Genomic DNA, 20,299 nt, shown 5'->3' on the forward strand with positions numbered 1-20,299 from the left:
AAATAAAAATATTCTTTTGAAAATATATTTTATTTATGGAATTTTTAAATATCAATCATAATTGTTAAAAATTCAGTAAGGTGTTCTTAATATGGAATCAATTAATCTTGAACGTTAATTAAATCTTACGGCTGATATCAATAATTCTCATTTCTCATAAAAGATATCAGTTCTCACCGGATACGCTCCATATATATATATATATATATATATATATATATATATATATATATATATATATATATATATATATATATATATATATATATATATATATATATATCCAACATAATTATGGACAAGAAATAAATAACCACTTAATCATGTGGAGGGAATCTTAATAGCAAACAATACGTCGATGACCGGAAAATTTTGTTAACAAACTTTTAATTTTGGAAAAACCTAGGAGAGGACAAAAACATTATCTTCTAGATTCAACTTTCCTCCTGGACAATTACAATATTCTATTTCCACATGCCATTTTCTATGTTTTGTTTAACATTTTGTTCATGAATTGACTTCTCTTTCGGCCGCCAACACCAAATCTCACGTTCTTCATCGACCATTTCCTCATCAAATGTTTCATTGCTTCTTCCATCCATCGCCAACATCTTTCAAACATCCTAGTGTTTACTGCATTTCTAAACAAAACTTGTTATGGCTCATTTAGTTTATGGTGAATCTCCATCTTTTGGAGACTCACACCATGGACAAGGTCAACAACATGTTTCATTTCCAACCAATTCAACTTCCTTAAGGATTCTTCTCTTACATGGAAACTTAGAAATTTGGATCAAAGAAGCCAAAAACCTTCCCAACATGGACACTTTTCATAAGGCAATGGGAGACATGTTTTCATTCTTACCAAAAAAACTTAGTGGTAAAATTGAAGGCAAAATGTCTGAAAATCTAACCAGTGATCCATATGTTACTGTCTCTATAGCCGGTGCTGTTATTGCAAGAACTTTTATCATTAGAAACAACGAAAACCCCGTTTGGATGCAGCATTTTAATGCTCCTGTTGCACATCTTGCATCAGAGGTTCACTTTGTTGTAAAAGACAATGATGTCGTCGGTTCACAGGTTATCGGTGCAGTGGGAATTCCGGTTGAGACCTTATGCACTGGTTCCAAACTTGAAGGCGTTTTCCCCATTCTTAACACTAATGGAAAGCCCTTTAAGACTAATACAGTTTTGAGCTTATCAATTCAGTATACTCCTGTTGATAAGGTAAACCTTTATAGAAACGGTGTCGGTGAGGATTATCAAGGTGTTCCTGATACGTATTTTCCGCTTAGAAAAGGTGGGAAAGTTACACTTTATCAAGATGCTCATGTTCCACAAGATTCTCTTCCTAGTTTGAAGGTTGTTGATGTGAGTTGTTATGAGAGTGGAAATTGTTGGCATGACATATTCGATGCAATAAGTCATGCACGTCGATTGGTCTATATCGTCGGTTGGTCTGTTTACTACAATGTTAGTCTCATTAGAGATACTAGAGATGGAAAAGATTATACTTTAGGTGAACTTCTCAAAGCGAAATCACAAGAAGGTGTGAGAGTGCTTCTACTTGTGTGGGATGATCTTACTTCTAATAGCGTGCTCGGATATAAAACAGTAATAATCTTTGAATAATCTTTCTATTTATGTCGGTTATATTGTAACCCTTTTCTTACTTATAAGTTATATCATCAAATGTAGGTTGGACTAATGAATACTTATGACGAGGAAACTCGCCGTTTTTTCAAGAATTCTTCGGTTAGAGTGCTTCTTTGTCCAAGATCTGGAGGAAAAGGACATAGCTGGATGAAACAACAGGTTAGTGAGAAAAACCCTTTTTGTATGTCTAACTGCATAATACTTGTTTAAGGAAAATGCTTACCATTTTTTGCTTTGTGATGAATTATTAGGAAGCTGGAGCAATCTATACACATCATCAGAAGACAGTGATTGTGGATGCTGATGCAGGTCATCATAAGAGAAAGATTGTAGCTTTCATTGGAGGTCTTGATTTATGTATGGGAAGATATGATACTCCTGAACATTCTCTCTTTAGGACTTTGCAGACAGCACACAAAGATGATTTTTATAATAATAACTTTGAGGTAAGTCATCCATTTTGTCTTGATTTTCATTATTTTCGTCTTTCGTCTACATTAAATGCGATATGTTGGAAAATGTGTTTATAAAAAGTGGACATTCCTGGCCTCATATGCCGGTTTTGTAAGATAGTGTCAGAACCTATCCAAGATCCATTACGCCACATGCTCCAGATGTTCTGTCTTGGACGTGAAAGGGTGTAATAAGAGTTTCACATTAGACGAAATGACCAGAAAAATGTTTATAGAAGTGTTTTAGAGGTTATGAATTGATTGAGCTAGTTTGGAATATACTAAACAGGGTTCTGCTAGTGGTTGTCCAAGACAACCATGGCATGATTTGCATTCCAAAATTGAAGGTCCTGCTGCATATGACATTCTCACCAATTTCGAGGAGCGTTGGCTAAGAGCGTTAAAAATGACTACACTTCAAAAGATAAAAACTTCACATGATGATTCATTACTGAAAGTCGATAGAATCTCCGACATTGTTGGCATTGATGAAGTTCCTTACCTAGATGAACATAACCAAGAAGAGACTTGGCATGTCCAGGTATGTATCATTGATTGATTGAATTCTCATTCCCTTCAAAATACTTCTTCAATATCAATTTACACCTTTCTGACTATTTACTCCATTTTTTAATCGAAGATCTTCCGTTCGATCGATTCCAATTCTGTGAAAAAATTTCCAAAAGAACCGAAAGAGGCTATACAAAGGGTGAAGTGACTTCAATTCTCTTCTCAACTTTACCTTTTTTTTGTTGCTGTTAAATGTGAAACAAAGATCTTACTATGTTAACTTCATGGAACAGAACTTGGTTTGTGGAAAGAATGTAATGATAGACATGAGCATACATTCTGCATATGTCAAAGCAATCAGAGCAGCACAGAAGTTCATTTATATCGAGAATCAATATTTTCTCGGCTCATCGTATAATTGGGATTCTTACAAAGACCTCGGTAAGTATTAAGTTCTAAAACCGAAGCCGAAAGAGGAACGATACTCCCTCCGTCCCAAAATAACTGGTCTATTTGATACTCACAGGTGCAAACAACTTAATTCCAATGGAAATCGCGCTAAAAATAGCGAACAAAATCAAACAGAAAGAGAGATTCTCTGTGTATATTGTGATTCCTATGTGGCCTGAAGGTGTACCTTCAAGTATAGCTACTCAGAGGATTCTCTTTTGGCAGTTCAAAACAATGCAAATGATGTATGCAACAATTTACAAGGCCTTAGAGGAAGCTGAACTTGAAAATCAGTACGAACCGCAGGACTACTTGAACTTCTTTTGCCTTGGCAATCGCGAGCTCCCCGATAACGAAAGCATTCCAAATCCCATAAAACCGACCGGACAAAATGCTCCGCAGGTATTTTGTTTTACTCACTTAAATATTTTTTTGGGTTAATAATAATTCACCCCTTGTAATGTTAGCGAATTTTGCTTTTCCCCCTCCCTACCTTTTGGCAACGGTTTTTTTAAAAAAACCGTTGCCAAAACCTGCCTTTGGCAACGGTGGGGGTAAACCGAAACACGCTTATTAACCCTATTTTTTTTGTTTGCTTGTTGATCAAGTTAGTTTACTATCATTATTGTTTTTCGCATTTTGGAACATAGGTACAAGCTCAAAAGAATAGAAGATTCATGATTTATGTTCATTCAAAAGGAATGATAGTGGATGATGAATATGTGTTAATGGGATCTGCCAACATAAACCAAAGATCCATGGAAGGCACTAGAGACACTGAGATTGCAATGGGAGCATATCAGCCTAATCATACTTGGGCAACAAGCAAATCTAAACCTCATGGCCAGGTATGTTTGGATAAAGAGTTTAATTAAGCGCTTATAGAATAAGTAATTATCATATAAGTGCTTATATGAAGTTATTTTTTGTGATGTGTTCAGGTGCATGGCTATAGGATGTCATTATGGAGTGAACATATAGGAGGTGTGGAGGAGTGTTTCAAGGAACCAGAGAGTGTTGAATGTGTGAGAAGGATAAGAGGTTTGAGTGAGTATAACTGGAGACAATATGTGGCTAATGAAGTAACTGAAATGAAAAGTCATTTACTGAAATATCCTCTTGAGGTTGATTCAAAGGGCAATGTGACACCTATTGTTGGGTGTGAAACATTCCCTGATGTTGGTGGGAACATAAAGGGAACCTTTATTGTAGTTCAAGAAAATCTCACTATATAAGGGGTGGAGTTATTGCTTACAAGTGTGGTTTTACCACCAATTACTTTAAGTTTTGTCAAATTAGTTACCTTTTAGTTTTTATGTATCAATGACACTCTATTGTTATATAGATGAATTTATTTTCATATAGATTTAGTGCTAGTTTGGTTTGAAACGAACGCACGGTTTGAAACGAACGCAAGTTTAGGTGTCTTTCTGCCATGATTTAAAGAAGCTCCAAAAGGTAGCTTCTGATTCAGACGTGCGTTTGTTAGTTTTCCACTACCGAAACAAACATAGCTAGGTTTAGATTGGTGGTGAACATAATTGATTTTGACTGAATTAAATTTGTAAAATTGTTTTTAACATAATTGAGATTATCATAATTAATTTATGTTTGAATATAATAATATAGAAGTAATTGTTATAAATTAATGTTGTTTGGATAGTTTTTATCAAAATTACAATATATAATTACTACTAAGTGAGATCGGCTACATAGATCAACTTTCACCATAATGTTCTATCAAGAATCATGTTTTTATCTAAATTATTAATATCGAAACAATTTTCACAAAGAGGATAAAGAAACAAAATTAAAGGGAGTTGTAATAGTCAAAATATAATAAATGTAGAATTGATATTCACTAAGCTAGAAATGGTAACTTCTACGATAATTGTTTTTGAAGGAAGAAAATTCATTTTGAAGAAAAAATTCAAACAAAAATAACAATTTTCAAGTTGAAGTGAACCAAAAATACTTTTGAAAATTGTAAAAGTCATGACTGTCATCATTTAAATCAATAATGTTCGATCAAACAATCAAACTACATTAAATGCATGAATGTGTCGAATATTGATAGCAGATAGAATTAGTATTATATTATATTATTGGGTGAAGAAAAGATGAGATGTAGCCAACAACCCTTGCAGAGAAGTTATGACTTATGAAGAACAAAACAGTCAATAACTTGTGGTGTCAGGTGTATGTTATGGGTAGGGAGAATTGATTTTGCCCAAATTAAAAAGCTTGAAAAAACAGCTTTGGGTAAAAACTGATTCCATCCGATGCCAAACATGCACTAACATTTGTCTATCCAAAAGAAATTATGGCCTAGTGTGTGTATCGGTGTTGGGAGCATTCCAGACTTAGATTGCATTTATTTAGCACGTATTATTTGATGTAGTTAGGAGTTGTTTGGGCCTTTGGGGTCAAGGTTTGGTAGTACAGAGATTTTGGCTTTGATTTGACATTTGATGGTTGTGGAATTTAAAAATTGATGAGTGAGTATGTTTTGTCCATTACTTTGGACCATATGAAGGTGACATCTATTGGAAATTTTTTTTTTTTTCAATAAGTTCTATTGGAAATAATTATTTGCTAGTTCAAAGACAAGTCAGTGTCAACTATGAATGAACTTTTTTCTACATACTGAGTTAGAGCATTCATAACTTCTAGAGGCTAACTTTCATGAGCATATATTCTTTGAATTTTGAGTCATTAAAATGCAACAAATAACCTAAAAATGTAAAATTTTGAATTCAAAGTAACATTTTAAGAATAAAATTACAATATTTGAACTGACAACAATTGCAACTGCAGAAAACTTTTGCTTTCCCTTACAAAAACTAATGCAAACAAAGACTACTCTTCAATCTATGCAAAGCTTAATTCCATTTATTGTTTGTTGCTTACATGCTAACCATCAGTGACCATTGGCACTCACACCGTTGACTGTCGATTTGCTTTCACTAGATTTTGTCTCATAGAATCTACGATACTTGGTATCAACTTCGGTGAGATAGAATGTGCCTGGGTATAAAAGGCTACTGTCCTTGCTTGTTACATAATCTTTGGCACCATACCTATGCTCCATTAGCTTCAGTGTTTCAATAAACTTCTCTGGAGGGAACTGCAATTTAAAAAGCATGTATTCATTAAAATACCATACAGCAACATAGTACTATGTTCCATCATTTTAATTAACATTACAACAAAAATCTAACAAAGGGCTTGTCGATTTAATATCAAAACTCATGAACTCATTTTGAATACTTTCATATTTGACTAGACTATTTATGGATCAATACCTCTTGTCTTGATTTCAACTTTTCAGCAACATCCATCACTTTAGCAATGTTTGACAAGCTAAATGGATGTTTAGTTTCGCGTAATTGCAAGGAAAACATTGTGGAAGTTAAGCCACTTCCGTATGAGAATAATATCACCCTCTTACCTTCCTGAAAATTGTAAGATGTAAATAATTATTAGGGTAACAAATATTGTTGTGAGAAAACTATATTTGTCATAGATAGTGGTTAGAACATTCACCAATGAGCTATTTTTGTTGTGAATAAGGGATGCAAATGCTGCATAGAGGGACGCGGTGTACATGTTGCCGACTTGCTTTGGTATCAAAGTAGTTGGTTGTACCTTCTCATCAAATAGAGGCTTTGCAACTTGTTGGGATGCCTTCAAAATAAACAATATTGCACATCATCAGCAAATATTTTCTCAACGGTCCAATTTTAACCGCACATTTTTAATTTGAACTCACACGCTTTCTTTTCAACCCCAAGGCCAAAAAGGAAAAGTAACATAAGAAGATTACTTTTGCTTATATAAGATCACAAACCTTTTCAAGATCCCGGCTTTGGTAGCTCTCCTCATCAGATAAAGCTACAAAAGGTCCCAGCTTTTCCTTGGCAACCTCATCCGTAGAAGAGCTGCATACATTATGGATTTTTAAATACACATGCAGAAACTGAATAACTGAATAAAAATCAAAAAGTTTTCCAGAGGATGGATAAATGATGAGTACCTGGCATTCCTCAAGAAGTCACTGAAGACCAAACGAGCAAAACTTTTTTGCACAAGCTGCAGAAGATAAAGTCTTAGAATAAATATACAAACAGGCATACTAAATTACAAATATACATATCACTTTAAAGTCAGACAAAAATATATAAAACACAAACTTGGAGCATTATTCAGTCTCATTGGCAGTTACAATATTAAACACCAAATCCTTAAAAGTCTAAACTACCTTGTTATAAGGAGAGTGGAATACATAGTAACCAGCGTCAGATAGAGAAAACGGTTTTCCCTCATGTTTTTCATATCTGCAAAAGTAAATACAATGTACTTGGTCAGTTAGCTATTACTAATATTTTCATTTTTAAACAAAACATCAATCTTGATGCAAATATAAAATGAGGTTTAAGGATATACATACCCACACGTACGTGCATAGATACATATACTAGTTGATTTGAGCTAATTCAGAAATTGAATAATTTTCGACGAATATTTTGCTATATTATACTTTAGGCTTTTATTCTCAAGAAACAAAATTGACATTAGAGACTTACTTTTGACAGAAATTTTTATAGCAAGTATCAAGAGCCATGAGGTAACATGTTTGTGAAAGCTTTCCGTCCACAACCTACAACACAAATATTATGTTGATTTATTGAATTTAGTATCCTGAAATGCTATATGATGATGTGTCAAAACCAAATTAAAGTTGCTAAGATGCTTTGATCATCACATTGGGAAAATAGTTGGAAGTTATTTTTCAAATTATATGATCCCAAATCAAATGTTGCGACAACTATGAAAGAGATTGAAAAGCTTACCGGATATTCACTAGCAAGGTCAGGTTTGTAAAAGTCATAAACATGAGCCATATGACTTCCTCTCAATTTGCTTTCAAAAGAAATAGGAGCATCAGGACCAATTAGCATGGCAATAGCAGCAGCTCCTCCGGTAGGTCGAGCAGGACCTTCAGCATAGACCTGACAAAATAAACACCAATTGATTAACTCCCCAATGTTATGACAGAATGCAGGACATGTACTTTTTAGTTCAGGACTTGTAGTGCTCTTAGAATCATATATAATGAAACCATGTTTATTATTACTGAATATGGATATAGAGGGGCAACATATAATTAGGAAACTATCTTACAGCACTGTCGGTGCAGACAACAAGTCCATAGCGTCCATCCCATGAATTGCTCTCCACCCAATTGACACAATTGAACAAAGCGGCAGTTCCTCCATAGCATGCATTAGTTGAATCAACACCTTCAATGTCTGTATTTCCATATTTCTGTTTGTTCCAGACAAATAGAAAACAAGTATTGTATTAGAAAGCTATGCAAACAAACGGTTGATCAAGAGAAACTTATACTACAAACAGAACCAATCCTAATCTGATCATTAACACTGCCACCATTACTTGACAACTTTACAAGGAGAATCAGATATCTAATATTCATGTGGTTAGACACTGAATGGATACCTCAAAGATCTGCATCAAGAAAGACTTGATGGATTTGCTTTTGTCTATCACAGTCTCACTGCCTACTTCCAGACGACCAATTTGTTTAGGATCGATCTCATACTTCTCAAGAAGGGTAGAAACCACTGTCAAACTGCAGATGCAATAATGAACCGTCAAAAGATAAGCTTAAGAAAATGATCTTTTTCAAGATTGAATATAAAGCTTCAGACGTGACACAAGACATTTCAAATTACTCACCTATTTCAATTTCAATAAAACATTAATTATCATTTTTTTTCACTTGTAATCTCTAATTAATATTAGATTCATCCCTCCCAACTCAATATCTTTAGCGCATTTATGGTAAAAGTGCCATATTATCAAAAGTATCATTATTATCTCTTTCATTTATACACATTTTTGTGTGAATTAATCAACCAGGTAACTTCATTTGCGACGAACAACTAGTGTACAACAATGCAACCACAAGCAATGGTAATGGCATTTCATCAAACAACTAGTGTACAAAAGAAGAAACAAAAGTACAAACCTCATTGAGATAACATCTTCAACATCGGAACAAAACGACATACAATCTTGTCCAAGTCCAATCGTATATTTCCCTTTACTCGCACCATCATGAACCTCCAATGCTTCCTGCTCAAACAAACAAATCAAAAAACTCAAACCGTTACTTTCCAAGTAAAACCAATCACATCATTAGAAATGCGTAATTAACGTAATTAACGTAATTAAGCAAAAGTTCCAGCCTAACGATCTTGATTAAGTAAAGAAATTATTATAAATTGTTGAAATCATGAATCTTGAAAGCATGAAAGGAAGAGAAAGAAAGAGGAAATGGAAGGTACCTGTTGAACGCAGTTGGGAGGGAAATAGATGTCGAGAGCGAGAATTCCAACGTTCTTTGCTGCCATTTTTGATTGAAGAAGAAAAAGATCGAAGAAATGAAAAAAAGAAAAATTGTTGTTGTTGTTGTTGGAAAGAAGAGAGTTGAATTTCAATGAATGGGTGAATGAATGAAAGAGAGAGATAGTAGCTTAACATGGAAATGTTTCGTATTTATAGATTAAAAAAAATTATAATATTATAATTATTATAATATTAATAATAAAAATAATAATTAAATTAGAAATAGTACTATTTGGAAACAACCACTAACAAGAGGAAAGCAAGTTGTTTGGTATTTCAAAAAAAAAAATGAGAAATGCGGATTATGTGAGTTTCCGCGATAAATACAGAGGTTATTTTGTGCCTTTAATAACCTTTGGTTTTTAGTTTATTTACAAGGATTGCCATTATGCCTGACACTACTTGAGGGTATACCACGTACGTATGTACCTACCCTGTCTGTCTTTTTCTGTTATAAATTAAGTATTGCTTCCAACTACCATGGTAGTAATGCTTTTCATCCTCGAAAGGTCTTAAAATTTTTAGTGTAATTACGGAAGAAGTATAACCAACGTTGTTTTCCAACCTGGACCAATCGGTTGAAGTGAGATTTTAGGAGGGTAATTGATTAGAATTGGTTAATTGGATTGGTCCACTAATTAAATTTATGGAAATTGATTTCGTTAGGTCAAGTAAGTTTTTAGTTTAGTTGTGCAGGAATATCAGATATAAATATAGTATTCTGTTTTCGAGGGTCATTTCTACTGAAGCAGAGAAAATCATTGAGATCCTTTAAATCTATCATAAGGTTTCAGGCTAAATTGTGAATCTAGACAAGTCGGAAGTCTCTTTTAGTCGAAGTGTTCGTGATGAAGTCAAACAAATGATCCATAATAGGATGGGAGTTAAGACAATTTTATCTTACTCGAGATATCTTGGTTATCTAGTGGTTTTGGGAAGGTCGAAAAAAGAGGTATTTTCACTTGTGGTGGGGCGCATTTGGAAGAAGGTTAAAGGGTGGAAGGAGGGTTTTCTTCTGTCGATGGCGGGTAAGGAAGTGCTTATTAAATCTGTTGATCAAGTAATCCCATCTTATATCATGAGCTGCTTCAAAAATTTTGATGGGGTCTGCAAACAAATTGAGAGTTTATTAGCTAGATTATGGTGGGGAGGTAAGCACGGGGAAAGGAAGGTGCATTGGCTGACCTAGGTAAACTTGTCCAAGGCTAAAGGTGTGGGGTGATTAGGGTTTAGGGTAATTGTTGATTTCAACTTGAGCCTACTTGGAAAACACTTTTGGAGGCTCCAACAAAATGATAACTCGCTTTTGGGAAGAGTGTGGAAATGTAGGTATTTCCCTCATTTCACTATCCAAGAAGCCAGAGTTGGGTATGCCCTGAATTACACGTGGAGAAGTGTGTTTAGTGCTAAAGACCTTGTGATGAAAGGTAAGAGGTGGAGGATCGAAGATGGGCCGAGAATGTGAATTTGGGATGACAATGGGTTCCAGATAACCCTGGATTCAAAATTCTAAGTGCTGTCAGAGGGGTGAATAGGGAGGATAAAGTAGTTAATCCAATTGACCATGAGTTATGCAGGTGGAATAAGCAAATAGTGGAAAAAAAATTTATCTAACAGAGACTAGACATGACCTAAGCATTCCTTTCTCTTTGGCATGGTGAAACTGATGGCAACTACTTAGTGAAGTCAGTACATCACATACTTGTTTCGGAGAAGGAAGCCAAAAAATGTGGTACCTCGAATCAGCAGTAGGACAGTTTATGGAAGAAGAATTGGAAGATTCCAAACCATGGGATAATTCAAACTTTATTTGGAGACTTTACAAGAACATCCTTACCACCAAAGGTAATTTAATCAAAAAAGGTTGTTGCGTTGAATCCTTATGCCCCTTTTGTTGTATGGCCCCCTAAATTATTTCCCACATGTTCATGCACTTTTCTATCGTTAAACTGGTGTGGTTTACGTTGCCTATGGGGACAAGAGTGTCGGAGAACCTGAAATTTGTAGACTGACCGAAAGCTTGTCTGGATAGCAAGGAGATCTTTGTGGTACAGTTGATCTGCACTATGCCGTGGAAAATTTGGCATGCTAGAAATAAAAAGGTTTTTGAGAAAAAATAGGTTGACCCAAGACATATTGCACAATAGGCCGAGGAGTATGTTTTGGATTTCTGGCGGACCAATGCAGTTATCAATTGCAGGAATAGAGGGTTGCACGTTGACAGGATTCACAGTGTTCATGGTGACACACACAGTCTTTATGGATGTTGGCTGCTTTGCTAACGGTTTCTTGGTTTTGGGTTGTGTTATTAAGCACACGCACAATAATGTGCTACTAACTGCACGTAAGAAAGTTGAAAGTGATGTTGGACCGACTGTGGCGGAAGCGTTGGCCCTTCGATGGGGAATTATGCTGGCCAAAGACATTAGTCTGTCAAAAATTATCGTTCACTTTGATGCTTTGATTGTGGTAGATTATGAGAATGATATTTCTCTGTGTGCAGTCATTGAACCAGTGATTGAGGATTGCAAGGTGTTGTCGAAGGAGTTTTCGGTTTCTGTTGTTTTGTTTGTAGGTAGAGATAGAAATTTCAAAGCCCATTCTTTAGTTGGGATAGGTAATTTTGTAGGTTCTAAAACTTGGTTCGGTTATATTCCATCATATGTTGTTTCCCTTTCTATTTCTTCAGTTTAAAGAAATATGTTGGTTATCTAAAAAATATATATCAAATGCAGTGGCACGGATTCGAATCTGCGACATTCTATTTGTTCATCTTTAATAAAAAAAAAAATTTCTATCTTTAAACCGTTATATATATAAAAGAATTTGTTCATCTTTAATAGTTGAATTTTCACCACTAAAATATTTGACAAAAAATTATAAAAATCGTTGCAAGTTGATCATGAATTAAAAATTTGTACAGATATTTTTTTTAAAAATTAAAAAATATTTAATCAATAATGAAAACTCGATTTAGCCTGTAATATTTTTTAAAATGTTATGATTTTATAAAAGAATTTAAAAGTTCAGACTCATCAGATTCAATTTAATTTGAGTTATGTGAGTGAGGGACTAACTCATTTAAACTAATGACTTTTAATTTTATTAAGGACTTAACTTTTTATGACTTTTTGTGATTGATAGACAAGCCAATTTTCAAGACATTGTTAGTGAGTATTTAAAGTAAAGTTGGAAAAATTATATTTATATCAAATGATATAGTAGAGACATATTTAAAGAATTTAAGTTATAAGGATATTCTATATATACATGTATAGAATAAAATACTATTTATGATATTTTATTTTTGAAAATATGAATATTCTTTTAAATTATTCCTTAAAATTGTACAACATCTAGCATTTATTATGTACTTTTATATTCAATTTTTGAAAATATTCATTATAAGAAAATTCTATTGATTTTTTAGATTAATATTTTGTTTTATTTGAGAAAAGTTGTGGTTTATTTTGTAGATTTGGATTAAATATAAATGCAGTAAAATTTAAATAAAAAGTGGTGCTAAAATGTGATTTAATTGGAGAGGCACGCATGTCTAATGTCTAGAAATAGTTATGGAAATCTCTTAAGTCATCTCTATATGGTGAAAAATATATCTGAAAATTCTAAAATATCCTTCATATGTATATATTCGAACGGACATTTTTTTATATTTTTAAGATGTTTCGGATATGCACATCCGAAATTACTTTTTTTTCAAAGTTTTACTATTTAGACATTGAATTAAAATATCAGAGACATTTTTTGATATGCACATCTGAAACCACCTAAAACAAAGATTTCAAACATGTACCTGCAAATTTTTGTCTGAATCTGTCTTTTCTATTTAAAATTTCATCATTACATTGATAAAAACGGAGAATCAGACTACCCGTGATACGATTTAGACGAAAAAATGAATTGAAAATAACAACTACATTAAATGTTCTGAAATATCAAAATACAATACATAAATTGTTATGAAAGTGCGAAATGTATAAATATTACAACACGAAATATAAAACATAAAACATAGGCTATTGCTACTGAGTATGCCTAATCCTTACCCCCTGCGACCTCATCTGCCTCATATTCCCTGCCGCACTGAACACCTCCCTGACCATCCTCTCAACTATGGAAACCGCCTATGCACCGCCCCCTGAATGACCCCAATGTCTAATGCCTTTTGCCCAGTCAAGTGTATCCGCTCAATATGCCCGTAATCTTGGAACGGCGCCCAATTTATGTCATCATGATTAGCATGATCGAGGTACACTCAATATGGCACCAATTTATGATTCCCCCTGTGGAGGACGTATCTTGCAGCCCTAGGCATGTCGTCATTATATTCTGGATCAGGATCGTAGCCATGAATGTGGTGGAAGTAAGAAATAATCTAGCTCTGAAACACAAATACCAAAATAAATAAGTACAAGTTAATAAATAACATATTAAATGTTATACGATTGAAATGAAAGGTAACGTGAGGAGTGTGCAAGAGCCAGACAATTGTCTAATCCTCTAGTTGCATGCTTCATTCAACTTCTGGTATAAAAATTCAAGGGGTGGATTAAGATATTCTCATTAATATTTTTACAATTATTTTTTTTAGATTTTTAAAAAATAAAATCTTACAACTATCAATGAATTGTATTTTATATGATCTTTTCACATGTTTTCATTTTTTTCTTCATTTTATTAGTATGTAAATAGCATAGTCCTTTTTTATGTGTTTCATCATGTATAGAATTGTGTTTGCATTGTTAAAAATTATACACACACATGGAAGAGAAAAATATAAAAACTTAATGAATTTGTGTGTATTATACTTAATACTCATGGGTTATTGTTACACTAATGATCACATACAACATTAGTGAACTTATAAACACTAATATGGACTAACAACCAAACCAACATTGTTATTAGTTAGTTACTTTTAGACTTGAATTACACTTCTATACTCTTTCTTAATTCAAATTTCTTACACTTATTATATTGAGCATGTTTCTCATATCTTTGAACCTTTCAATCTTGAGTTGCTTAGGTAGAACATCTACTAGTCAATCCTATATTCTCCAATATATTAAGGTAATCTTGCACTTGCTTAGTAGATCTCTAAGAAAGAAAAATCGTTTTTGCGCATTCTATGAGGTGTGACATTCTTTTCAATATTATTTGTTGATTTGTTGAATATCATTAATTCCGTTTTTTTATCTATGTATTTCTCCATTCCAATCAACAACCAAACTTTTTGACAAATTATATTGTAGGTGAAGATATATTCTGTTTCACAAAAGATAAAATCACTATTATTTGTTTCATAGAGCACCATAAAATTGAAGAATTGAACAACTTAAAACATATCTCATTGTGTTTCTTCTTTCCATTTTGTCTCCATACTAAATTGAGTACAAGTTTATCCCTCTGGCCATCAAATTTTAGAAATTAGATGAGATAACCTATTATTCCTTTAAGATATCTCATGGTCCTATTGATTGTTTGCATATATGACATTTTAGGTTTATGCATAAATCTTCTCACCCACCTACATTTTGACATAACTTAGATTTTGACATAACTTAGATCTGTAATTTCAAGCGTACCTTAAAGCATCCAACCATTTGCTTGTATTAAATTCTAGTAGCAAGCTTGTCATCTTAATTTTTCCTTAATTTTGAATTTTCTTCCATAGGAGTACTTGTTGGTTTGAGGTTCAACATATTAAACTCTTCATGATATCACTAATTTACTTTCTTTGGTTAATTACCAAACTTTTCATGGTTGTCGCGAATTCAGGACCAAGGAAGTAATTTATGACTCCTAAATCAATCATATCAAATTCAATATTCTTGTTGAATATAAGATCCATAGTCTCATTGTGATTTCGGCTTGTGATGAGTAGATGATCTACATAAAGACATATTATATTGAAATTGTCTTGATTCAGCCCTTATATATATATATATATATATATATATATATATATATATATATATATATATATATATATATATATATATATATATATATATATATATATATATATATATATATATATATATATATATATATATATATTCGATGTTCAATAATAGACTTGGAATAATCAATATGCTTTAGGAACTCATCATTTCTCTTGTTCTAGACACTTTGTCTCGGGGCATAAAGAGCCTTATTAAATTCAAGACCTTATCTTCTTCACCTTCACAATGAATTCAAAATGTTGTTTAACATAAACTTCCCCCTCAAGGTAGCCAATGAGAAATGCAAATTTAAAATCTAGTTGAACAAGATTCTATTGTAAGAAGTTAGTCATATCTACTTGTAACTTTTATGTCTCAAATATTCTAACTTGTGCAAGATTTCTATGAAGTTGAAGCTATTCTCAAATGCTTGGTAGATGTAATATTTCTTGACTGCGTTAGTCATAACATAACATACATTTGTTACAACTTCACCCCAAAAAGCATTTGGATGTTTTTTTTCAATATGCATTTGGTAATGTTCATTATAATCATGTTCCCCTCTCACAGAGATCATTATTTTTAGGGGTGGATCATGTTATGAGCTCATGGTGAAATCCCATAACTTCACAAAAGGATTTAAATTATCTTGAAGTGTAATTTTCATCTTCATCACTCCAAGGAGCTTTAAGTTTCCTTTCTGCTTGTTTTCTTACCATTACTTTTAAGCTTTTTAAAAATTTGAAGTTTTTCATGGGATAAAACCATATTATTCTATTGAAGACATCCAAAAAAGAAACAAAGTGCATATTCCATCACAACCGCACTGTGTTAAAGATACCACAAACATCGGTATGTACCACGTCAAGTTTACCTTGAGATCTTGTTGAAATATGAGTCCCAAAATATTTCCTTGGTTGCTTGCGTATAAATAAATTCTTGCACACATCTACATGCACCCTAATTATAGACAAACCATGTATCATTTCCATTGAATTTAAGATACATATACTATTTAAAGTTATGGTTGTCATACCTAAGATTCCATAGCCATGTGTCATGTCTATGCATATCAGCCAGTTACTAAAGGTTCTAATTTGAGATATAAGATCTCTCAAAATAGTTTTCTAATATGCATTAAAGATATCCATTTGGTTGTTAACAAGATCTTTAGTAAACCTCTTCTCCAATAATTGGCTCGTACTCAGCAAGTTACTCTTCATGTTTGGAACATACAACACAACACTGATGCGTACTTGATTTGCTTGCCTTCCTTTGATTGAAATATCATCATCTTTATTGAATAATAAAAATTCACTAGTCATTCTTGATGGCTTATCATGTGATTTAAATAACATGTGTCCAAATACGACCCAAATATGCTTCATAGTTCATCATTTGTTGTCATAAGGAGGATAGGGTCAGAGTTACTCTCACCTTGAGCCTCATGTGTCTCATTCTCTATAAACATGTTTACTTCTACATTCATATGCAAAGTGCTAGAATCGTTGGAACTTATAACATTAAGCGTTCTTCTTTTTCATTAGCTTATCCATCTTCTTATCTTGATGGGCACTATTATTTCTTAAAGAAGATTTAGGTTGATCATCTTTCTTGAAGTTATATTGTTGAGATTCCTCTTTCTTGAATTTGTCATTTCCTTTCCATTTTGAACTACCACCATTCTTGAGTGTTTAAGCATGTAGAGTCTGCTCAATCACTTGCTCTTTTGTTCATGTGCTTTCAAGGAACATTGCAACTCATCAACTTTCATGGAAGAAAAATCATTTGATTCTTCAATTGTCACTACAATGTAATAAAATTTGGAAAAAGTGTGCATGACTTTGTTTGCGATGGTTTGATCAGAAACAACTTCATCACAACTCTTCATCTTATTAGTGACTTGTGTGATCCTATGAAAATACTCAATATTCTTCCCATTGTTCTCCATCTACAACAATTTAAATTTTCTTCTCAATGTTTGTAAACAAACTCTCTTGAATTTGTCATGCCTCCTTCAATGAAGTTGTATTCTCAATCTTTTAAAAGCTCAATATATCAACACATTGATGGATTAAAAATACCATCTAATTAAAATCTTTCTTCTTCAATTATTTATATAATACTATAAATATCTTATACATCATAGAAAAGATCTTGCTGACACGTTTGTGTTATTTCCATCACATTTTAAAATCTAAAGATCACTTTCATTTGTCATCGATTTTTCATAATTCTTATACAATAATTTAGAGTAGTGAAGATGTGATGAAAATAACACAAACGCATTTGTGTTATTCTCATGATTCTTGCTATCAAAACATGAAAATTTTCATATAAAATTGTTTTCAAGATTCTACAAAGAACACAAAATTTTAACATTAGAAATGTTTTTACTATATCATGTCTAAACAATTAATAATATGTTATCAAGGGGACAACTTCTCTACCCATCACAAAAAGATGAGAAGTGTACCTTCCACCAATCAGATGACACAATTTAATTTTTATATATTTAATTATTTATTATATAAAATAATTGTTTGATGTTTTCAATGCATTTTACACTAAAGGTAACTTTATCCAACTTTTTGAGTTGGGTAAATAAGAATTCACCTACAAATAAATTTTTCCATTTCATTAATAACAATTTTTTATTTAATTCCTTCAAAACAATTGATCTTTCGGATTTGTTAAACACGTGATTATTGTCTGGATCTGGATATATAGATGTGATATATATTTAATTGAATGATTGTCCTCTTACTTTAATAAATTGAAAAAATAAAAAACTATAGAAACATGCAATGAGTGAATCTGAAACAACAGCTACCACATGCAATATTAAAGTATACAATAAAACTTGGTTTAATTAAAGGCAATGAAAAGTTCCTTCAATATAAGTGACAGATAGATATATTATGGCACTATGTGCCATGGCTGTCCAACTTTACAATTACATCATGTGGACCTTTCATCATAGATCCATAACCGTACTCGTGTTCCATGCTCCCCACTTTATGTACTATTTTTTATTCATTGCTTATTAATCATTCTCCTTCTCTTAAAAACAAAAAATATACTCAAAGTCATAAAAAATACAAAAAAATACGCCATTTAAATTGATATATATTTGGCATTTGTATCTCATATTGGCATTATTTGACCTTAAGGTTTGTCTTCACTATTAATTAAAATATATGTTTAGGCAAGAAACATTGGATGATTATGCAAAATAGCTAGACTTGGCTGTTAGACCCAGGCTAATAATTCATCATACTATATTTATAATTAATATATGTATTTATAAACTGACATAAATATATTTTAATTAAAATAAACAAAAACAATTTTTTATTGCATTCAATAAAAAATTAACTATCAAAAGAAAAATAAAGAATACAAAATATTAAAAAAATATAATAAAAAATCATAATTTTTTTCTAAATTTGTTAATTATAATTTAATTTTAATTTAAGATATGTTAAAAAAACAAATGAAAATAAGTTTAGAAAAATGTCATGCAAAAATTGTGGTGGTAATTGTTTATTGTTATCACATGTAAGGCTCGCGGTTCGCGTTGGCAATAGAAAAGCGAATAAAATATTTGATTGGATGATTATTTATTTTTCCTCGCTTTGCACGGCTTGTGTTTATTGACTCCACGAGTGTAGAAGTCTGTATTTGACTTCTTTGGTGTTAGTTACATTTCGTTTTCAACTCAAATGCTGTTAGTTAGCTTACAATTTGGCCTCGTGCATTTTTAAAATCTAAAAATATTAGTATGTTTTCATCCAAATATGTATTACCATATAAGCATATAATTTAAAATAATGTCATTTGGAATTAAAAAAATATTGTTGCTATATCTGAATTAAGGTCATATATAATTATTTAAGTTTTGTCCACATTGAAGTCATAATTTTTTTCTAAACGACACTTTCCATAAAATTTTATCCCCGATTCAAAGGTACAAGATAATGACCCTCCTAACCTTATCCACCATATCGATATGCTTTGGTAAGAAGGGAGTCATACTACAAAGTCCAAGGATACATCTTCCTATACTTGATTCGAGATTGGTAGTGGTTGTAGTAATCCAATAGGAACAACGGTTGTGTGTTTGGTTTGGTGACACACAAAACAGGAATTCACTAAAATTGTGACATACTATTTCATGTTAGGCCAAAACGCACTTTCTTTAAGACTTCTTAATAGTGATGAATGTAATTCCTCGAGTAACACTTCCTCGAATTGGGATGTTGAAGAAATGAAGAGTCTCCTTTTGAAATATACTAACTCCACAAAATTTGAAAGTGCTTATGTGACGTGGGTTCTTGCTTGATCTGATTAATCAATCGTTGCAACCCATCATCATTGAACAACTCATCTTTCAATTTGTGGAGGAATTCCCACTGAGAAAGTGTAATTAACAAGCAATGACGCATGAAAGTGCATTTGCGACCATATTTTGTGCACCCAATTTGAAACATATCTCATAGGAGTAACCAATAAGTTTAGCTAAGTAGAATTTCTACACAAGGGTTTGGATACTTTTCATCATGAATTCGTGAAGGCTTCGTTGATCAGTACGAATAACAAAATTTCGGCCCAATAAATATCTACGCCATTTCTTGACTATTGAATGTCATGGCACTGAGTTATCGCACATACATAGAAGCATTGAGAAGTTTTTGGCAAAACTGCTTGCTAAAATAATATATAGGATGGCCTTGCTGAATTAGCACAACTCCCATTCTTATTCTAGATGCATCTGTTTCTAGTATAAAGTCGTCATAGAAATTGGGAAGAGCCAAAATAGGTGTTTGT

The 20,299-nt window shown here is 32.5% G+C and overlaps 2 protein-coding genes across 2 annotated transcripts; one reads left to right on the top strand and one right to left on the bottom strand.

Moving 5' to 3' along the window:
* Window positions 1-370: 370 nt before the first annotated feature.
* On the top strand, window positions 371-4,617 carry LOC131652424 (phospholipase D gamma 1-like). Its single transcript, XM_058922273.1, has 9 exons — window positions 371-1,617; window positions 1,702-1,818; window positions 1,911-2,105; window positions 2,401-2,652; window positions 2,752-2,820; window positions 2,915-3,062; window positions 3,148-3,473; window positions 3,722-3,919; window positions 4,013-4,617. The coding sequence occupies exons 1-9, from the start codon at window positions 658-660 to the stop codon at window positions 4,304-4,306; spliced, it is 2,559 nt and encodes an 852-aa protein (XP_058778256.1). The 5' UTR covers window positions 371-657; the 3' UTR covers window positions 4,307-4,617.
* A 1,202-nt stretch (window positions 4,618-5,819) lies between these two features.
* Window positions 5,820-9,627, bottom strand: LOC131647025 (hydroxymethylglutaryl-CoA synthase). The gene is made up of 12 exons (XM_058916939.1): window positions 9,443-9,627; window positions 9,124-9,230; window positions 8,592-8,724; window positions 8,256-8,399; window positions 7,925-8,083; window positions 7,658-7,731; window positions 7,333-7,408; window positions 7,108-7,163; window positions 6,922-7,012; window positions 6,618-6,758; window positions 6,377-6,526; window positions 5,820-6,198 (listed from the first exon to the last, which is right to left on the bottom strand). Exons 1-12 carry the CDS (start codon window positions 9,506-9,508, stop codon window positions 5,992-5,994), a joined length of 1,404 nt encoding a protein of 467 aa, XP_058772922.1. The 5' UTR covers window positions 9,509-9,627; the 3' UTR covers window positions 5,820-5,991.
* Window positions 9,628-20,299: the final 10,672 nt, after the last annotated feature.

Source organism: Vicia villosa, linkage group LG2, assembly GCF_029867415.1.
Source record: "Vicia villosa cultivar HV-30 ecotype Madison, WI linkage group LG2, Vvil1.0, whole genome shotgun sequence".
Lineage (NCBI taxonomy): Eukaryota > Viridiplantae > Streptophyta > Magnoliopsida > Fabales > Fabaceae > Vicia > Vicia villosa.

What these genes read in the sequence shown, in the direction of transcription:
- LOC131652424 (XM_058922273.1), top strand. Translation starts at nt 658, where the DNA reads ATGGCTCATTTAGTTTATGGTGAATCTCCATCTTTTGGAGACTCACAC. An exon ending in AAGAGACTTGGCATGTCCAG is followed by an intron (nt 2,653 to 2,751) that starts GTATGTATCATT and finishes TTTTAATCGAAG; the next exon opens with ATCTTCCGTTCGATCGATTC. An exon ending in CCGGACAAAATGCTCCGCAG is followed by an intron (nt 3,474 to 3,721) that starts GTATTTTGTTTT and finishes TTTGGAACATAG; the next exon opens with GTACAAGCTCAAAAGAATAG.
- LOC131647025 (XM_058916939.1), bottom strand. Translation starts at nt 9,508, where the DNA reads ATGGCAGCAAAGAACGTTGGAATTCTCGCTCTCGACATCTATTTCCCT. An exon ending in GAAGATGTTATCTCAATGAG is followed by an intron (nt 8,725 to 9,123) that starts GTTTGTACTTTT and finishes TTGCATCTGCAG; the next exon opens with TTTGACAGTGGTTTCTACCC. An exon ending in TATAAAAATTTCTGTCAAAA is followed by an intron (nt 7,409 to 7,657) that starts GTAAGTCTCTAA and finishes TTACTTTTGCAG; the next exon opens with ATATGAAAAACATGAGGGAA.